Genomic DNA, 17,495 nt, shown 5'->3' on the forward strand with positions numbered 1-17,495 from the left:
TGTCCAGATCGGCACAGCATAAAGCATGGCAGGTCTGAAAATTTGATTATAAATTAACAGTTCATTCTTGAGACAAAGTCTAGAATTCCTGTTTATAAGGGGATACAAACATTTAATATATTTGTTACATTTAACCTGGATACTTTCTATGTGATCCTTGTAAGTAAAGTTTGTGTCAAAAGCAAGTCCAAGATATTTCACTTGATCCTCCCACTTCAAATTTACCTTGTACATCGTTATAATTCGATGACTTTTTGGTTTAAGAAAATCAGCCCTTGGTTTGTGAGGGAAAATATTAATGTAGGGAATGAGTTGTGCTAATGTGAAATAAAAGAAACCGAAAATAATAAGGAAAAGGTAAATGCAAAATAATTAAATAAAGTTCGACTTTTTGTTTGGTCAAACCTTCTTTACTCAAATTTGGGTAGAATGCCTAGAAGAATGAGTTGCGTTCGATAAGAATTACATTAAACTTTTGAATGAGTTGTCGCGTTTCAGCGTGCATGGTTGAATTTTGACAGCTGCTTGCTCGAGAACGACAGTCATTTGACGAACGCAAAAAGAGTAGGATGTACGCGAGAAATCGAGAGGTGGATTTTGAAAAAAATAAACTGTTTTGTTTTGTTCCGTCACCACATGGCGCAGTTCGGCAGGTTCAGTGTAGTGTAGGAAAAATAATTGAATTGGCGATTTCATCACAAGGACGGCAGATGGAAATCTAGAAGGTGGTATATATGTGTGTTTGTGTTTTCTTGATTTCACCAAAGAAGGTAAGAGAAACGATGGCCAACTGGTTGTAGAATCAGAAAAAAAAACAAGCGTTTGGGTTGCCAGAAGATTTTCCAAGTCTGTATGGATTAGAGAAAAAGTCTGTAAAAAAAATCAAGATTTCTGCGCCGGTTGGAGCGCGAAGAATTGAATTCATTTAAATAAGTCGAGGGAGTCCTGAGATGTTCGGTGCAAACTTTAACTTAACTTGTACACACAATATATAGCTCTAGAAAAATCAATTTTGATAGTGTGTGTGGTTCTTAGAAGGAACATAACTGTAATTTTAATGGTTTGTTTTGCTAACCGATGTAAAAAAAAAAAAAAAAAAAACTTAATTATTTTGAAAAAGAAAAATAAAGACAAGGGCAATGAATCCATGGCGCAGAAGTGATAAGAAAAACAGTAAAAAAAAAACATAGAAAGATCGATGGAATCAGGCAAAGAAGTGATTCAATGAAGAAAACAGTTTTACAAAGGAAAACTAGCCAAAACGAAAAAGCAAGGACACAAGAAATAACAAGCCAAAAAAGAAACGGCGATTAACTCAAAAAAAAAAAACTAGCCAAAAAAGAAAGGGCAAGGACACAAGAAATACAAGCCAAAAAAGAAACGGCGGTTTACTCAAGAAAAACAAGCCAAAAAAGAAAGGGCAAGGACACAAGAAATACAAGCCAAAAAAGAAACGGCGGTTTACTCAAGAAAAACAAGCCAAAAAAGAAAGGGCTATCAAGGAAGAGATTGAATAAAGAACAAAGTTACACAGTAAAGTAAAGATCAAATCTAAAGTGATTTTTTTATAAACACATATGCGCCATGGGTTTTATGACTCTATAAATAATTAGTTATTAAAAATAGGTAAAGGTACAGAAGCGTAAAAAAAAAAATAATAAAAGCAATAGAAGAGGCCTCATATTTGTGGTTATGATTCGTGTTGATGATTGAATTTCTTGGGAATCTGATTAAATGTGTAAAATTAGTACAAGTAGTTCAAGAATTAGGATTTTAAAAAGAAATTTCAGTCTATTTCAAGAGCAATGAGTTGAGATGTAATTGGCTTGCTACCGTATTGCCTCATATTCGTGCTTATGATTGAGTTTCTTAGGAATCTGAATAAATTTGTAAATTTAGTACAAGTTGTGCAAGAATGAGGATTTTTGAAGAAATTTCAGTCTATTTCAAGAGCAATGAGTTGAGATGTAATTGGCTTGCTACCGTATTGCCTCATATTCGTGCTTATGATTGAGTTTCTTGGGAATCTGAATAAATGTGTAAATTTAGTACAAGTTGTGCAAGAATGAGGATTTTTGAAGAAATTTCAGTCTATTTCAAGAGCAATGAGTTGAAATGTAATTGGGTTGATACCGTATTGCCTCATAGTCGTGCTTATGATTGAGTTTCTTGGGAATCTGAATAAATGTGTAAATTTAGTACAAGTTGTGCAAGAATGAGGATTTTTAAAGAAATTTCAGTCTATTTCAAGAGCAATGAGTTGAGATGTAATTGGGTTGATACCGTATTGCCTCATAGTCGTGCTTATGATTGAGTTTCTTGGGAATCTGAACAAATGTGTAAATTTAGTACAAGTTGTGCAAGAATGAGGATTTTGAAGAAATTTCAGTCTATTTCAAGAGCAATGAGTTGAGATGTAATTGGCTTGCTACCGTATTGCCTCATATTCGTGCTTATGATTGAGTTTCTTGGGAATCTGAATAAATGTGTAAATTTAGTACAAGTTGTGCAAGAATGAGGATTTTTGAAGAAATTTCAGTCTATTTCAAGAGCAATGAGTTGAGATGTAATTGGGTTGATACCGTATTGCCTCATAGTCGTGCTTATGATTGAGTTTCTTGGGAATCTGAATAAATGTGTAAATTTAGTACAAGTTGTGCAAGAATGAGGATTTTTGAAGAAATTTCAGTCTATTTCAAGAGCAATGAGTTGAAATGTAATTGGGTTGATACCGTATTGCCTCATAGTCGTGCTTATGATTGAGTTTCTTGGGAATCTGAATAAATGTGTAAATTTAGTACAAGTTGTGCAAGAATGAGGATTTTTAAAGAAATTTCAGTCTATTTCAAGAGCAATGAGTTGAGATGTAATTGGGTTGATACCGTATTGCCTCATAGTCGTGCTTATGATTGAGTTTCTTGGGAATCTGAACAAATGTGTAAATTTAGTACAAGTTGTGCAAGAATGAGGATTTTTGAAGAAATTTCAGTCTATTTCAAGAGCAATGAGTTGAGATGTAATTGGCTTGCTACCGTATTGCCTCATATTCGTGCTTATGATTGAGTTTCTTGGGAATCTGAATAAATTTGTAAATTTAGTACAAGTTGTGCAAGAATGAGGATTTTTGAAGAAATTTCAGTCTATTTCAAGAGCAATGAGTTGAAATGTAATTGGGTTGATACCGTATTGCCTCATAGTCGTGCTTATGATTGAGTTTCTTGGGAATCTGAATAAATGTGTAAATTTAGTACAAGTTGTGCAAGAATGAGGATTTTTGAAGAAATTTCAGTCTATTTCAAGAGCAATGAGTTGAAATGTAATTGGGTTGATACCGTATTGCCTCATAGTCGTGCTTATGATTGAGTTTCTTGGGAATCTGAATAAATGTGTAAATTTAGTACAAGTTGTGCAAGAATGAGGATTTTTAAAGAAATTTCAGTCTATTTCAAGAGCAATGAGTTGAGATGTAATTGGGTTGATACCGTATTGCCTCATAGTCGTGCTTATGATTGAGTTTCTTGGGAATCTGAACAAATGTGTAAATTTAGTACAAGTTGTGCAAGAATGAGGATTTTTGAAGAAATTTCAGTCTATTTCAAGAGCAATGAGTTGAGATGTAATTGGCTTGCTACCGTATTGCCTCATATTCGTGCTTATGATTGAGTTTCTTGGGAATCTGCTACCGTATTGCCTCATATTCGTGCTTATGATTGAGTTTCTTGGGAATCTGAATAAATGTGTAAATTTAGTACAAGTTGTGCAAGAATGAGGATTTTTGAAGAAATTTCAGTCTATTTCAAGAGCAATGAGTTGAGATGTAATTGGCTTGATACCGTATTGCCTCATAGTCGTGCTTATGATTGAGTTTCTTGGGAATTTGAATAAATGTGTAAATTTAGTACAAGTAGTTCAAGAATTGAAATTTTGAAAGGAATTTCAGTCTATTTCAAAAGCAATGAGTTGAGATGTAATTGGCTTGATACCGTATTGCCTCATATTCGTGCTTAGGATTGAGTTTTAAGGAAATCTGGGGAAATGTGTAAATTTAGTACAAGTAGTTCAAGAATGGAGATTTTTAAAGGAATTTCAGTCTATTTCAAGAGCAATGAGTTGAGATGTAATTGGCTTGATACCGTATTGCCTCATATTCGTGCTTATGATTGAGTTTTTAGGAAATCTGGAGAAATGTGTGAATTTAATATCAATATCGCAAAAGTGTAAAGAAACCTATGAAACACGTAGGAAAACAATGAATTTTTATGCAATTTATGATAATTATCTTATTTGAAATAATAACAGTGGATTTTTTTTGTCTAATTTTATTTGAGCGTTACAACACAACAAAACAAAAGAAAAAAAAACATATTAAAGAAATTAAAAAGAGTAGTGGCAAGGGAGATTGTAGGGAATGAGTTGTGCTAATGTGAAATAAAAGAAACCGAAAATAATAAGGAAAAGGTAAATGCAAAATAATTAAATAAAGTTCGACTTTTTGTTTGGTCAAACCTTCTTTACTCAAATTTGGGTAGAATGCCTAGAAGAATGAGTTGCGTTCGATAAGAATTACATTAAACTTTTGAATGAGTTGTCGCGTTTCAGCGTGCATGGTTGAATTTTGACAGCTGCTTGCTCGAGAACGACAGTCATTTGACGAACGCAAAAAGAGTAGGATGTACGCGAGAAATCGAGAGGTGGATTTTGAAAAAAATAAACTGTTTTGTTTTGTTCCGTCACCACAATTAAGTTGAGTTTTTGTTGACTCAACATGCTGCGAATCAAAACAATACCGTCTACAATCACAAATTACTTCCCTTTCCCACATAGGCGCGACCGCAGCTGTCATGTAAACATTCTTTGAATGTCCGTGCCTTTATGGGCTCCAGAGCAGTTGGCAGACCCGGACTCCCACACCCCACAGCTGTTGCATCTGACCTTGAGGTGACAGTTACTGGTTACTTGGACCAGATGCATACAGTTCCTGCACTAAGTCACGATTGGCCGCCTGTTCCGGTAGGCTTCCCACCAAATGTGAAATGCCGGAGTCTGATAGAATGTTCGGAACAAATGAAGGATAGCTTTTACACACATTTTCTGTCTATAATTAACGATGCATAACCTAAGATTTGTCAAATATCCTTAAACATCAAAAACAGAGTATAAGAGGAATAGAAAAGTAACGTACAGCTGCTGCAGTTGGCAATCGACTTACGATTCCACAACATAGTTCGGGTGCACGACCAGCACCGGATCTTCTTCTTGGCTTTCCTTGTCGCCGAGGTTGGCCGTTTTGAGTGGGATTATAACTTGGTCCTGCGAAATATAAATTCGTTTAAGAAAAACATTTCAAGGGATACGGAACCTCTTCAACTTACATGATACATCAGTCGATCAACGACCTTCTCGATCAGCGTTTTTCGCTCTATTAGCTCCTCCTCGCTCTCGATCTGGTCCGCGATCTGCTCCAGGTACCAGTTGATCAGCTCAGACTTTTTGATTCCTTCCGACTGAGCGGCGTCTTCCTCCTGAACCTCCTCGGCGCGGGCCTCTTCGTTACGCATGTGAATGACCAGCATGTTGGACAGGTTGCGGTACTCGTCGAACGAAAGAGTCAGCTTCTTCTTGGGCGCCGTCTCGTCGTGACCGTTTTCGCCGTTGCCATTTTCGTGGCCGTGACCGTTCTGCTGGGTGGCCGCTTCTTCCGCATCCATTGCCAGGGCTAGTTCGGCGTCGTCTTCGTCATCCAGATGAATGTCGGGTTGCTCAACCCGGATGATGGACTTGTTGAGCAGTCGGTAAGCTTCTTTCACGTGTTTTTCCGTCACTTCTTCGCAACACTCAAGCTTGGCCATGGCTTCGCTCAGACGAATCATACTCTCCAGCTGTCGGACTGTGATTCTCCAGGTTCCCTTGCCGGAAGTACCGGTGTCGCGCTGCCGAAGGTGGCCATAGTTTTCGACCAACAGCTCGAGGGCTTCCGGAGTAATGATCGGTTTGAACTGGCGCGCAAACATAATGTAACGAAGCACGTCCTCCCGAGAGTAAACCTGTTCGACGCGATCTTCAATGTTCGTGTGCAGATCGACGATCTTACGCGCGATGGCATAATCCACGACTTCGTTGCACTCGTCCACAAGGATGAAGAACAGATCGAAACGGGACATGATGGGCGCAGTAAGTTGAATGTTCTGCTGGAGCGACTTTGAACGATCGTAACGACCTCCAATCGGGTTGGCCGCGGCCAAGATGGACGTCCTAGCGTTCAACGTTGCACGAACGCCAGCCTTTGCTATGGAAATGGTTTGCTGTTCCATCGCTTCGTGGATTGCAACCTGATCGTGAGGATCCATTTTGTCAAACTCATCGATGCAGCAGATTCCGTTATCAGCCAACATCAGCGCTCCAGCTTCGATCACAAAGTCGTAACTTTCTTCGTCCTTGACCACGGCCGCTGTAAGACCAGCCGCCGAAGACGCCTTACCCGAGGTGTAGACGGCGCGCGGCGAAAAATCAGCCACCTGCTTCAAGAACTGGGACTTGGCCGTACTGGGATCTCCCACAATGCAGCAGTTGATGTCTCCTCGAAGTGTTGTTTCTGGAAAGAGAAATCAGTGAGAATTATGCAACTCAATTTAAAAGCAATTCTACATACTTTCATGCGTAGTTTTCGCCACTCCTCCAAACAGCATCAGCAAAATGCCCCGCTTGACCTCGTCGTTTCCGTAAACCGACGGGAACAGGCTGTTGATCAAGTTCTGGTAAAGCTTCGCATCGCGCGACATTTCGTACACCTTGTTCCACTCGGCGTCGGTCATGTGCTTCTTCATGTCCTCAGCCGTGACCTCACTCATCGGCATGTCGGTTCCGCCGAACCGGGACGACGTGGCCTGTACGGAACACGCCAGGAATGCCATTTTGTAGTTCAAGTCGCGCACTCCGAGCGCTTTCAAACCACGCACGCCTTCGGCTGCGTTGTCGCCGTGCTTGTGGCGAGATCCAATCTCTGCCTTGGCCCCCGGCATCTGTAGCGCTCCAACATCCGGTACGACGATCAAAGTTCCCGTGAAGTCATAGCGATCTCCCGCCTGAACGGTTTCGACGATTTCCGCTCGCAGAATCACCTCAACCGAACGCGGGATACATCCGCGGGGGAGTTCGGCTTGAGTTTCCTGGATGCGCACCTTTTGGAAGTCGATGAACTGAGATTTGTCCACCTCCAGCATAAAACGACGCCGATTCGCGCACACCGGATTACGGCAGATGGTCGGGTTGGTAAACTTAAACTGCTGCTCAACATTACGAATCTCCGTCTGGCAATCCAAACATACGAACGTTCCCGTTACCAGCTCCGGATGGACGGGATGAGTTCGCACAACTTGGCCTGAAATCCGAATCAACGTGCCAATTTTAGACGTCGTCAGCTCACGCACTTTGTGCCGAGTGGGGACATCGGTGAAGGACACGTAGCATTCCTTCTCCTTCTTCAACTCTGTCCGGTCCTTGGTAAAGTTTGAAACCGCCTGGCACAGATACGGAAATATCCGATAATACTCTTCGATGATGGTGGTGGCCAAGTTTTGATTGTACTTTTCGACGTCCTCGAAGCTAACTTCCAGCGTCGAACGATCCGGATTCACCAAATCGGCCACCGTTTTCAGGTACTTAATCTCGCCGTCTTCTTTGAAGCTGTAAAAAATGTCCTGTAATATTCGTCCATTACCAAAAACCATTCCAAGAACTCACTCTTCCAAAAAGTCCAGGAACAACTTCTGGCACCGGACTCCAATTTCATCCTTAACGCGAAGCTGGCCAACGTGTGCGTCTGCTACATCCATTTCGGCTCAAAACCTGATCAAACTGTTTCCCAAAAAGAATATCTAACAAATAAATTAAACACGCGAACTAGGCCACGGATAACAAGCAACAACACGGGCACGCAGCAGATGCAAATGAAACCGATCGAAATCAAACAGCAAAAAGCGCGCCAAATTCGGTTTGTTGATGCCGCCCGAAAGTGACGTTTGTGGATAATGGAATTTCAGGGCCGCACTCGATAGCGCTGGACGCTATTTGTGTGGATCACAGTTTGCACGTTAAAAGCTGAGAGCATGATCATTCTATATTCTATTTTCACATTTTTGTGAAATGGCGGGTGTGCGGCGTGCCAAGTGCGCTGCCTGGTCGTCCCGCGTGATGTCTAGCTGGTATGCTGTACGGACCAGACCTGGTCGAGGCCGGGAATGGACCATCCGGATGGTCAACCAAGCATTGCGCCGAGGGATACACACCTACACTGACATACACTACAACACCTAGGATTAGAACCGCCAAATAGTGAGTAAGTTCGCCATTTAGTTTTAAGTACGTCTGGGGCAAAAAGTTTAATAAAAGCCATGAAGGCCATTTTGGCCAATTTCTTAAGAAATAGCGGCATTTCTTTTGTTTTGGGTGATGGATGGACTAATGGTTGTCTAGTCATTTTTGCGCTAGACCACGAACCTGTTTCCGGCTATATTAAACAGACCCAATATTTCCACAAACATCCAAAGGAGTGATTAATCTTAATTGTCTCATGCGGCTAAAAATTAGCTTATGACAAATGGCGCCATTTGTTTTGCTGAAGGGTACAAAATTTAACCTCAATCTGTTTCGTGTACCTACACGCAATACATGCGCACGTAGATAACTCTATGTAAATTTAAAAAATATTTTATTTTAAGGCAGTGTTTTTTTTAAACGCAATGCAAAACAATTGGGGTTTTGGACCTCCTCCCTCCTTTGTAACAAAAGTTCAAAACAAATTTTTAAAATGTTGTATGGAGCGTAACAGCCAAGAAGAAGACAACTGCGGTCAAAAGTGGTTGGCTCGTGGCACGTCAGTTCGTCAGTGGTACAACGGTAAAAAACACGATTAAAAACCATTTCTGATCACTTTTTTCATTTTAATGCAAAATGTTTTTTTGACAAGACAACATTTTTTCGATGGATCAACTATGGTCCCCTTGGAACGACCTGTCAAGTAGAAGCTTTTCTGTCAAGAAGGACCGCGAGGTTAATTTTTCAAAATTGATTTAAAAATCCATTTTAAGCTCTTTATGGTCGTACAAAGGGTCATTGTACTCAGAGAAATAAGCTTTATCCACAGACAAACAGACGAGACTCTTCATACAAATTGTTTTCAAAATCCATCGTCTTCAATAGATCCATCAAATTCCGGTAACGCCAGCGCTGTCTGGTGAGCAACAGCCGAAACACAGCCTATACATACCCTATTGGCATTCATAAGCTAAACGACATGCGATATCTAGTTTTGAGTAACAGAACAAAGCGAAGGATGTCGATTGAATTTTTTGCCCTTTGAGGTTATGTATGCGAATTCTGTTTTGTTAAATTCCAGCGTTCAAAACAACTTTTGAGCAAATATTCGAGCTGATACTTTGTTAACTTTTAATGCTCTATCATTTGAAGAATATTTTTTTTCGAAATTATTTTTTTTTCAAAATGTTTTTTATTGCGTTAATTTATAGAGGACATAAAGTTTACACTCGTACTAGGGGAACTATACCCTTTCTCAGCCTATTTCTATTATCGGCCTATCAGCACTTTGATCATGAATTACAGCTTAAATAAAGTGTTTTTGACTGTTTCAAAGTAATAAATAGCTCAAACAAAAGTGAGCAAGCAACTCTTCATTGTTGATACATCTGAAAATGTTGATTTAATAGCGAAAAACGGCAAAAGTGATGAGAATTGGTCGAACGGCTTAGTGTGATTAAAATGGGTATATTTCCCCTACTTGAATTTTTTCTCAAAAGTTATTCTAAGAGCTGTAAATTCAATTTTAAGTTTGCATTCCTATGTAACCGAACAGCGAAAATTTGAATCGTCATTCTTCGATGCTTTGCGCCATCTGTCGGAATTTTTGAGCTTTTAATCGCGAATACTTAGAACCGTACTGTCATGTACCTGTCACTATATGTGTGAGACAAAAAAGCCTCGTGCTAGCAAATGCCACCATCGAAATGATGTTTTTGTTTTTGACCAACCAACAGCATCTGGGACGAAAAATCCTAACCAAATTGTTCCAAAACAAATTTGTTCTTATCGAGGCACTTATCGTGCAGACGATATTGCTGGAGGTGGCCACAAAATATTGGATCGCATCTAAATCCGCAACCGCCACCGTGCACCGGGAGGAGGCTTCCATTCGTGATTTTACCACTGCAATTTTCTTGGAGATAAAATTCTCGCGGTCTGAAAAATCGGACAATGTGATTTCCGGCAGACACTGGAAAAATGTCACGGCTTTCCGCGATCATCTGCACAACCTGGAAGAGGTATGAGTGAAGAATATTGGCAATAAACGGAAAGAGCCCAAGCAGGGCTTTGCTGTGACACCCGCGGGAACGCCTCAACAATGCTTCAAGCACGTACTTTGTCCCGACTTTGTCCAACACCAGCTGAGCAGGTTCCATCGACATGGTGGACACATTTGATGTTTTGCATTACCGGGTTAACAATGGGGTAAAAGATACGTCCTCCCTAGTAATCCGCTCATCTGGCCTTGGCCGATACTGTCCCAATCTTTCCCGCAATAATCTGTCACCCTGTATCCGGGTTCTCGAATAACTCCAGAATCCCATCAACATTTTTGTTTTTATATGCTGCCTCGCACGTGCTCTCGCTCAACTTTGCCAAAATAAAAACACATCACGCATACTAAGAAAAGGCGGGCGAGCTGTCACGACAGCAACGCCATCAGCGCCGGGTGAGTGGATGCCGAAGCTAAATTGCATTTGAAATAACCGTTTTTGGCTCGGGTTTTGTAGGACGATGGTTCGGAACTCGAGTGTCACGTCTGTTTGTCTGTGCTTTATCGCTGTGAACAATAATATCAGCAATCTAAGCTTCATTTTAGGACCCAATTGTCATAACTCTGAATAGAAAACAGATAGAGTCCCACTTTTTGTATTTACACTGAGCAAAACTTACACAGCTCAACGAAATGTTCTACACATGATCTGGCCCTGCTGTACAGAGCACTCAAATATCAATCGCAAAACACTTGAAATTTCGGTGATTTGCCATGAAATAATGTCAATAGCCAAACACTTGAATTTTAAATGGTGCTGAAAAAAAGTACGCACAAGCGATTTACAGGTTCTCGCTTGCTAGTTGTGCACGCTACCACTGCGCCGGCCGGCCAGTTGAAGATGGGAGTGTTTTTTGTGCTATTGGTTCTTGCTTCGCTTCTAGCCTTCGATGAAAGTCGCGCAAAAATCGCAAAAAACAATTGAAAAGCTTGAGCCACCCGAATGGAAATAACATGTTAAAAAATACCAAAAATTCAACCGCCCAAACACTTGCATTTGATAGTGGTTTGGATTGATGTTGAAACACAAACCAATTAGATTTACGATGTGACTTTATTCAATCATTCAAGTGTTTGGGCACTTGAATAAAAAGTGTGGCATATTTTCAGTGTAGGTCCTGTACAAAAGTAATGCAAACAAGACCTAAGCTGATCTGATTTTCGCATTTCGCAAGTTTTTTTTTGGCTTTTCGAAGAAACTACTGACTGCGCCGTTTTCAAAATATAGTAATTCAAAGTTAATTTTTGTCCAAAAAATTTCGGTCTTTTGATTTTATTTTTTTTTTGTCCATGATTGATCATTTGTAATTTTTTTTTTCAAAAAGTTCAGAAAAATTTCCAACAATTTCGTCTAAGAAACATACACACAGCGGATAAAAGAAAAAGAAACAGGAAAGGGAGCGTTCGTTTATAACGTAACGCAAAAAATCGGATTTTTTTACCCTCTCCCCCACTCCCCTCGTAACAAAATTTCCATACAAATTTTAAAATTTTTGTATGGAGCATATCATGGCCTCCGACCCCCCCTCTCCCCCAATTGCGTTACGTAATAAAAGAACGCTCCCAAAATTGTTTTTTTTTATCTCACTCGAACAACGCTTTATTGTCTAATGTTGATATCTCAGCAACTTATGGTAATAATTTCAATAATAAAATATGAAACATTCGTGAAAATTTCCGATTTTTTTGAATACAATATTTTGATTTTTTTTTTTTCAACATAATTAACATTTCAATAGGGCCAAATAAATATTCTAAATATTTATTGAATATATATAAAAAGATTTCTCTACTGAAGAGATAATTAATAAAAACTTTTGCTTATCGAGTTTCCTTAGCACTACAATATTCCCATGTAACTCATCATAGCACAAAACAAAGCAAATTAAATGTCCCGGTTACTTCAGGGCCTTGTCAACAGTATTATTTTTAACCAATGATATGAGCTCGATCAAACAATAATGAAGCAGAAGATTGTTTGAACAGTGCGGTGCTGTAATTAAATTGAAATCAAATACTAAAACATCACAAAATCATCACTTCTGCTTTTCAAGTGTTTCGGATACATTGATGATACGATACGACAAAAAGACATTGCAACACATTTACTCTCTCTGATAAGCAACAAACGATTGGCGCGCTTTTCAATTTTCCATGTTTTCCCACGTCGTCCAACAACGATTCCGATAGCGCGCGCATGAAGCCTCCTTCAACCGAAAGCACGTGGGGCCGTGTATCATCATCATCGTAATCAAACGACATCTCCGTGTTGTTGCAGAACTGTATGTTCCAAGTGTGTCTCATCCTTTCGATAGGGAAGCATAAGCACACAGCAACATTGTGGCAACATAACCTTTCTCTACCTGTAGATAATCCCCGAACACTGAACTCTCGGTATGCGACGGGGAGCGACGTGACCGAATTGAAAATGTGTGCCCTTATTTCGTGGTTGATAACGTGTTCATGATATTGAAGTAAAATTAATGACGACTAAATCTGGATAATTGGGGTGAATAGGGACAACTGGTTTTCAATATTTTGATTGATTTTGGATAAAACTGGCTCACTCCTATGTTTGCCTAAATATCCCATAGGCACTCATAACACTTTTTTTTTAAATTATACAATTAGGTTTTACGCCGACTCGTTTTGGAGGTTAGAAAGAAGTGCACTATTTACATGGACCATGTGAACGGTGCACACTAGCTGTCAAATGACGTCACGGCGTAAAACTCAATAGAGCTTTATGACGTTTCACGTACACACACTAGCGCACCATTTGATTTTGCTGGCCGGACAAAATTTAACCTCAATCTTTTTCGTGTACGTACACGCAATACATGCGCACGTAGATAACTCTATAGGGTTGTGCTCGATTCTGTGTGCAAATTTAAGCTAGATCCAGAGGGAGTTCATTGGCCTAGGGCAGGGGTGCCCAACCTTTTGGCCCTGCGGGCCAAATTTGGTTTAACGAAAGCGGTGGCGGGCTGGACCATTTTTTAATTATAATTTTTCATGACGTAATTAAAAAAATACATGAAAACTGCAAAAATGCAGAAAAAAGTGTGAAGGCATTTTTAAATATTCTCAATTTTTATTCTCAACATAAAAAGTGACAAAGAACACTTAAGTATAATGTTCAGCCAGGGGCTGACTTGGAATTCCCTACGTTGTGTCTTCAATTGATCCAGGCGCGTAGAATCTTTCAAATAAAAGAATAAAACAACTCGTTTGTGTGGCTGCTGAGCCAACCGTCTGGTCCGCTGGTCGTCCGCTTCGTCAGCTGCTGGAAGGAATCGGTGAGTTGGTGGTTCTTCTTCTAGGGGAAATATCCCCATTTTAATCACTCTAAGCCGTTCGACCAATTCTCATCACTTTTGCCGTTTTCCGCTATAAAATCAACATTTTCAGATGTATCAACAATGGAGAGTTGCTTGCTCACTTTTGTTTGAGCTATTTATTGCTTTGGAACCGTCAAAAACACTTTATGAAAGCTGTAATTCATGATCAAAGTGCTGATAGGCCGATACTAGAAATAGGCTGAGAAAGGGTATAGTTCCCCTAATTCTTATTATTTTAAACGATTCATATTTTTTTTATTTTTGAAATGATAAAAAACTGTAATTTTTGTATAAGCACACATGTACACAAATTCTGGAACATTGAAAATATAGATTTGAACTTGCAATGTCTTAATTTTTAGATAAATATTTTAACCAAAGCTTTCCATTAATTCTGAATGCCAATAATGCAAAATTTTAAGAAACTTTTAAAATATTTTTGAAATCATAAAAAAATTATTTCAAGTAGAATCAATCAATCAATGTATCAATTTCATTGCATTAATTAAAAATAATAATTTTCATGAATGGTCTCAAAGGCAAGCTCTTGAACCAATTTCAGGGCCCCCCGCGGGCCGGATGAAATGGCTTCACGGGCTGCATCCGGCCCGCGGGCCGGAGGTTGGGCACGCCTGGCGTAGGGGTTTTAAGTTATTGGTCTGGAATGATAATCGAAAAAAGTTTTTTTTGTATTCACTTAGATCGCTGCAAAAAAAATCAAAGTTAATGTTATGTTAATGTCGTAATGTTAAGACTAGATTAGAAGCAAGTTTTTTTTCACAAAGAAAATCGTCATATTTTGAACACTAATTGTTTTAAAACAACTGGGCTGATGTAAATGACTTTGACATGATCGTACCATCTTGTCGCACATCATGACGTGCGACAAAATGTACACTTTTTGATGTTTCGAGAAACGCGTTTTACAATAACAATTACAAAGACGTTTCGTGCGACTGGTCCATGGTCCATTCTGTGCATTGTCCCACAATTTGATTGAAGTTAGCGTCCAAATTCCCGAGCTACAATCAACAGTAATCGGGCATTTACATGTGGCAACCCATTCTACGGCTAAGTTCCTTTTGACCAGTTGTCGCACTTGCAGGATGTGACAAAATAGTACGATCAGATCGCTACTTTCTTTTAATGAGTGACAACAATGCAGGGGGTTTTGACGGTCCTTGTTAAATATCCCAAGATTAAAATAGTTTTATTTAATCTGCGATAGTCAAAAGGTGAGGCACACACTTGGCGATTTTAACTCAATTTAAACCAAAATTGCAACAAGAAAGCACGATCACGACGACGTATTGAGGCTTATTGATGTAAAATCTAGGGGCTGGACAGATAGGTTAATACACTATTAGTACATTAAAATAGATTAAAATAATTGGTCAGCGTATCGACATTTCGTTAATATATTGACGAAATCCCACCATGAGTTAAGAACCTTGCCCAGTTGAAATGTCATTTAAAATCAAAACAAATATTTCCAAACAAACCGAGAAATACCATTTTCATTCGCAATTTTCAGGATACAGAAGTGTGGCAGTGCGTGGCCGAATGGTTACGCTGTCCGCTTTGTAAGCGGATGATTCTGGGTTCGATTCCCATCTGCTGCAACCTTCCATCGGATGAGGAAGTAAAATGTCGGTCCCGGCCTTGGTTGTTAGGCCGTTAAGTCATTCCAGGTGTAGGAGTTGTCTCCATGCCATAAGTACAAACAACACACCAAACCAAGCCTACTCCGGTGGAATCGCTGGCGGCAGTTGGACTCGCAATCCAAAGGTCGTCAGTTCAAACACTGGGGTGGAAGGTTCCTTGGAGTAAAAGAGGTTTGGGTGCTCTCCCATTCAAGCCTTCGGACTCCTAGGTTCGAGCAGTAACTTGCAATAGAGACCACAAAAGACCCGGGGTCGTTAATGTGGATGGTTTGATTTTGAGGATACAGAAAAAACCTCATCGAATTGGCGATATGAGTGACCACCAAGGTGACCGGCTTCTCTTTGCCACGGTAAAAAATACAACATGAGAGGTGAAAACGATGCTAAGAAAAGGTTTTTCTGCTGGCGTATTTTAGCTGCTCAATCCGGCGAGGATAACCACAACTGACAGGATGATGCATCCGGTGGTTCTGTCTAAACTACTGGTTCTTGCTACCGAACTGGTAGTTCCATAATCGTAGCTTTATCAACCGGATTCAGGTGGACCGTAGTCAACCTTTCGATGAACTCCTCTGAATGCGTCTTTTTCCCGTGATTCCACCAGCACACACCCCTTCAACTAAACCCGTCGGATCGGAGCTTCTCCTCCGGAAGCGTTGAACGCCAGGTCCAGCTTCACGAAGCACCGCGGGTGCTTGTACGACCATAGTCGACGACCAACTTAAATGCAAACATCAGCACCGTTTCCGTCATGGCAACAGAAAAGGCATTGATGGCGGATATTTTCAGAAGTGTACTCGGATAAAGCTTTTAACCCACAACAATAAAGTTCTGCTGAGATTACAAAATAGATGGGCTAGGAACAGGAAACAGATATAGTTTATTTTATTTGACGGGGAGGGGAAGCAGGCGTGGAAGTAGGAGTGTTTTTAAGTAGTTTATTCGAAAGCGACAAAAACGGCTTGAAAAAATCAACTTTGCGGGGGAAGAGCAGTTTGGAGACGTAGGTACGCTTGCGGTCGAGGTCGAGGATATGGCCCTGGCCATCTGCGAACACTCGCTGCCCTGAAAGCTGATTGGAAGAGCCGGCGGTCGCTTTTTGCGATCTGTGCATCATTTGGCGTTGTCTCCGTTGGGTTATATTGACCGTCTCCGCCACCGCTGATTTACACGCCAACAGGCTATTGTGATCCGATCCGATGTCCGCCGAGGCGTTCGATTTGAACAAGAACGAGGCTAGCTTATAGAACTTTATGAACTGGACCGGTTCATTGTGGGGCGTATATTTTGGTTCACAGATGCTGGATGGCCGCTAGCGGGTCCGTCTGAACAATCTCTAGCTCAGCATGTTGCCACTGGTAGGATTTTTCCAGCTGGAAGTCATCTTCTCGTTTCTGCGAAGGAAGGAGGAAGATACGTTGTAACTTCGCGACACCTTTACAAACTAGAGCTTACTTCGGTTCCAAGATCCAACCGCCAAACGCGTTGATCGTCTGCTTGTCCACGTCGATTAAAATCTGGTGGTGCGCCAACCTGGGCCGTGTCCGGGCAGATCAGAAACCACGTTTTGCTGGCCGTGTTGTATAAGTAAAAGTCGCTGTTGATGTTCTCCTCGGTGCGTGATATACTCGGTCATCTTAGCGCCCTCCAGCTTCATATCGGTTTCCCCCTGCATCGCGCTGCTGACGGCAGTTTTGCATAAAGAGCAGCATGCTCTCGACCTCGACCTGGTCCTGTTTTACTTGCACAGATTGGACAGGGCAAAGATCGAGTAATCGATACCAAGCAGTTTGATGTACCAGATGCAAAGTTAAAGCTCGGTCCCTCATGAAATCAACGGCACATTCTGAATGCACTTGATCGGCAACAGCTCACACGAGTCGGTGCGGCGTTACTAATTTATGGCTTAGCTTTGTTTCTTTACCTTTTAAAACACTTTAAATACTTTTTAAAGTAAAAATGATCAACTAAAAAAAACGAAAAAACACCTGTTTATGTTTTTAAAAATCAAAGCTGTCAAATTTGCCCGAGGTTCAACACTACACGGTGGGAACGTCAGCTTAACTGATGGTTAAAGTATTAACGAAAATATCAAAACCGCCGTCAATAGATTAACGAATA

General features: G+C 40.4%; 1 protein-coding gene across 1 annotated transcript; it reads right to left on the reverse strand.

Moving 5' to 3' along the window:
* Positions 1-5,076: 5,076 nt before the first annotated feature.
* On the reverse strand, positions 5,077-7,974 carry LOC6041305 (DNA replication licensing factor Mcm6). Its single transcript, XM_001850533.2, has 4 exons — positions 7,741-7,974; positions 6,650-7,683; positions 5,373-6,592; positions 5,077-5,310 (listed from the first exon to the last, which is right to left on the reverse strand). Exons 1-4 carry the CDS (start codon positions 7,830-7,832, stop codon positions 5,206-5,208), a joined length of 2,451 nt encoding a protein of 816 aa, XP_001850585.1. The 5' UTR covers positions 7,833-7,974; the 3' UTR covers positions 5,077-5,205.
* Positions 7,975-17,495: the final 9,521 nt, after the last annotated feature.

This window comes from Culex quinquefasciatus, chromosome 2 (genome assembly GCF_015732765.1).
Source record: "Culex quinquefasciatus strain JHB chromosome 2, VPISU_Cqui_1.0_pri_paternal, whole genome shotgun sequence".
Classification (NCBI taxonomy): domain Eukaryota; kingdom Metazoa; phylum Arthropoda; class Insecta; order Diptera; family Culicidae; genus Culex; species Culex quinquefasciatus.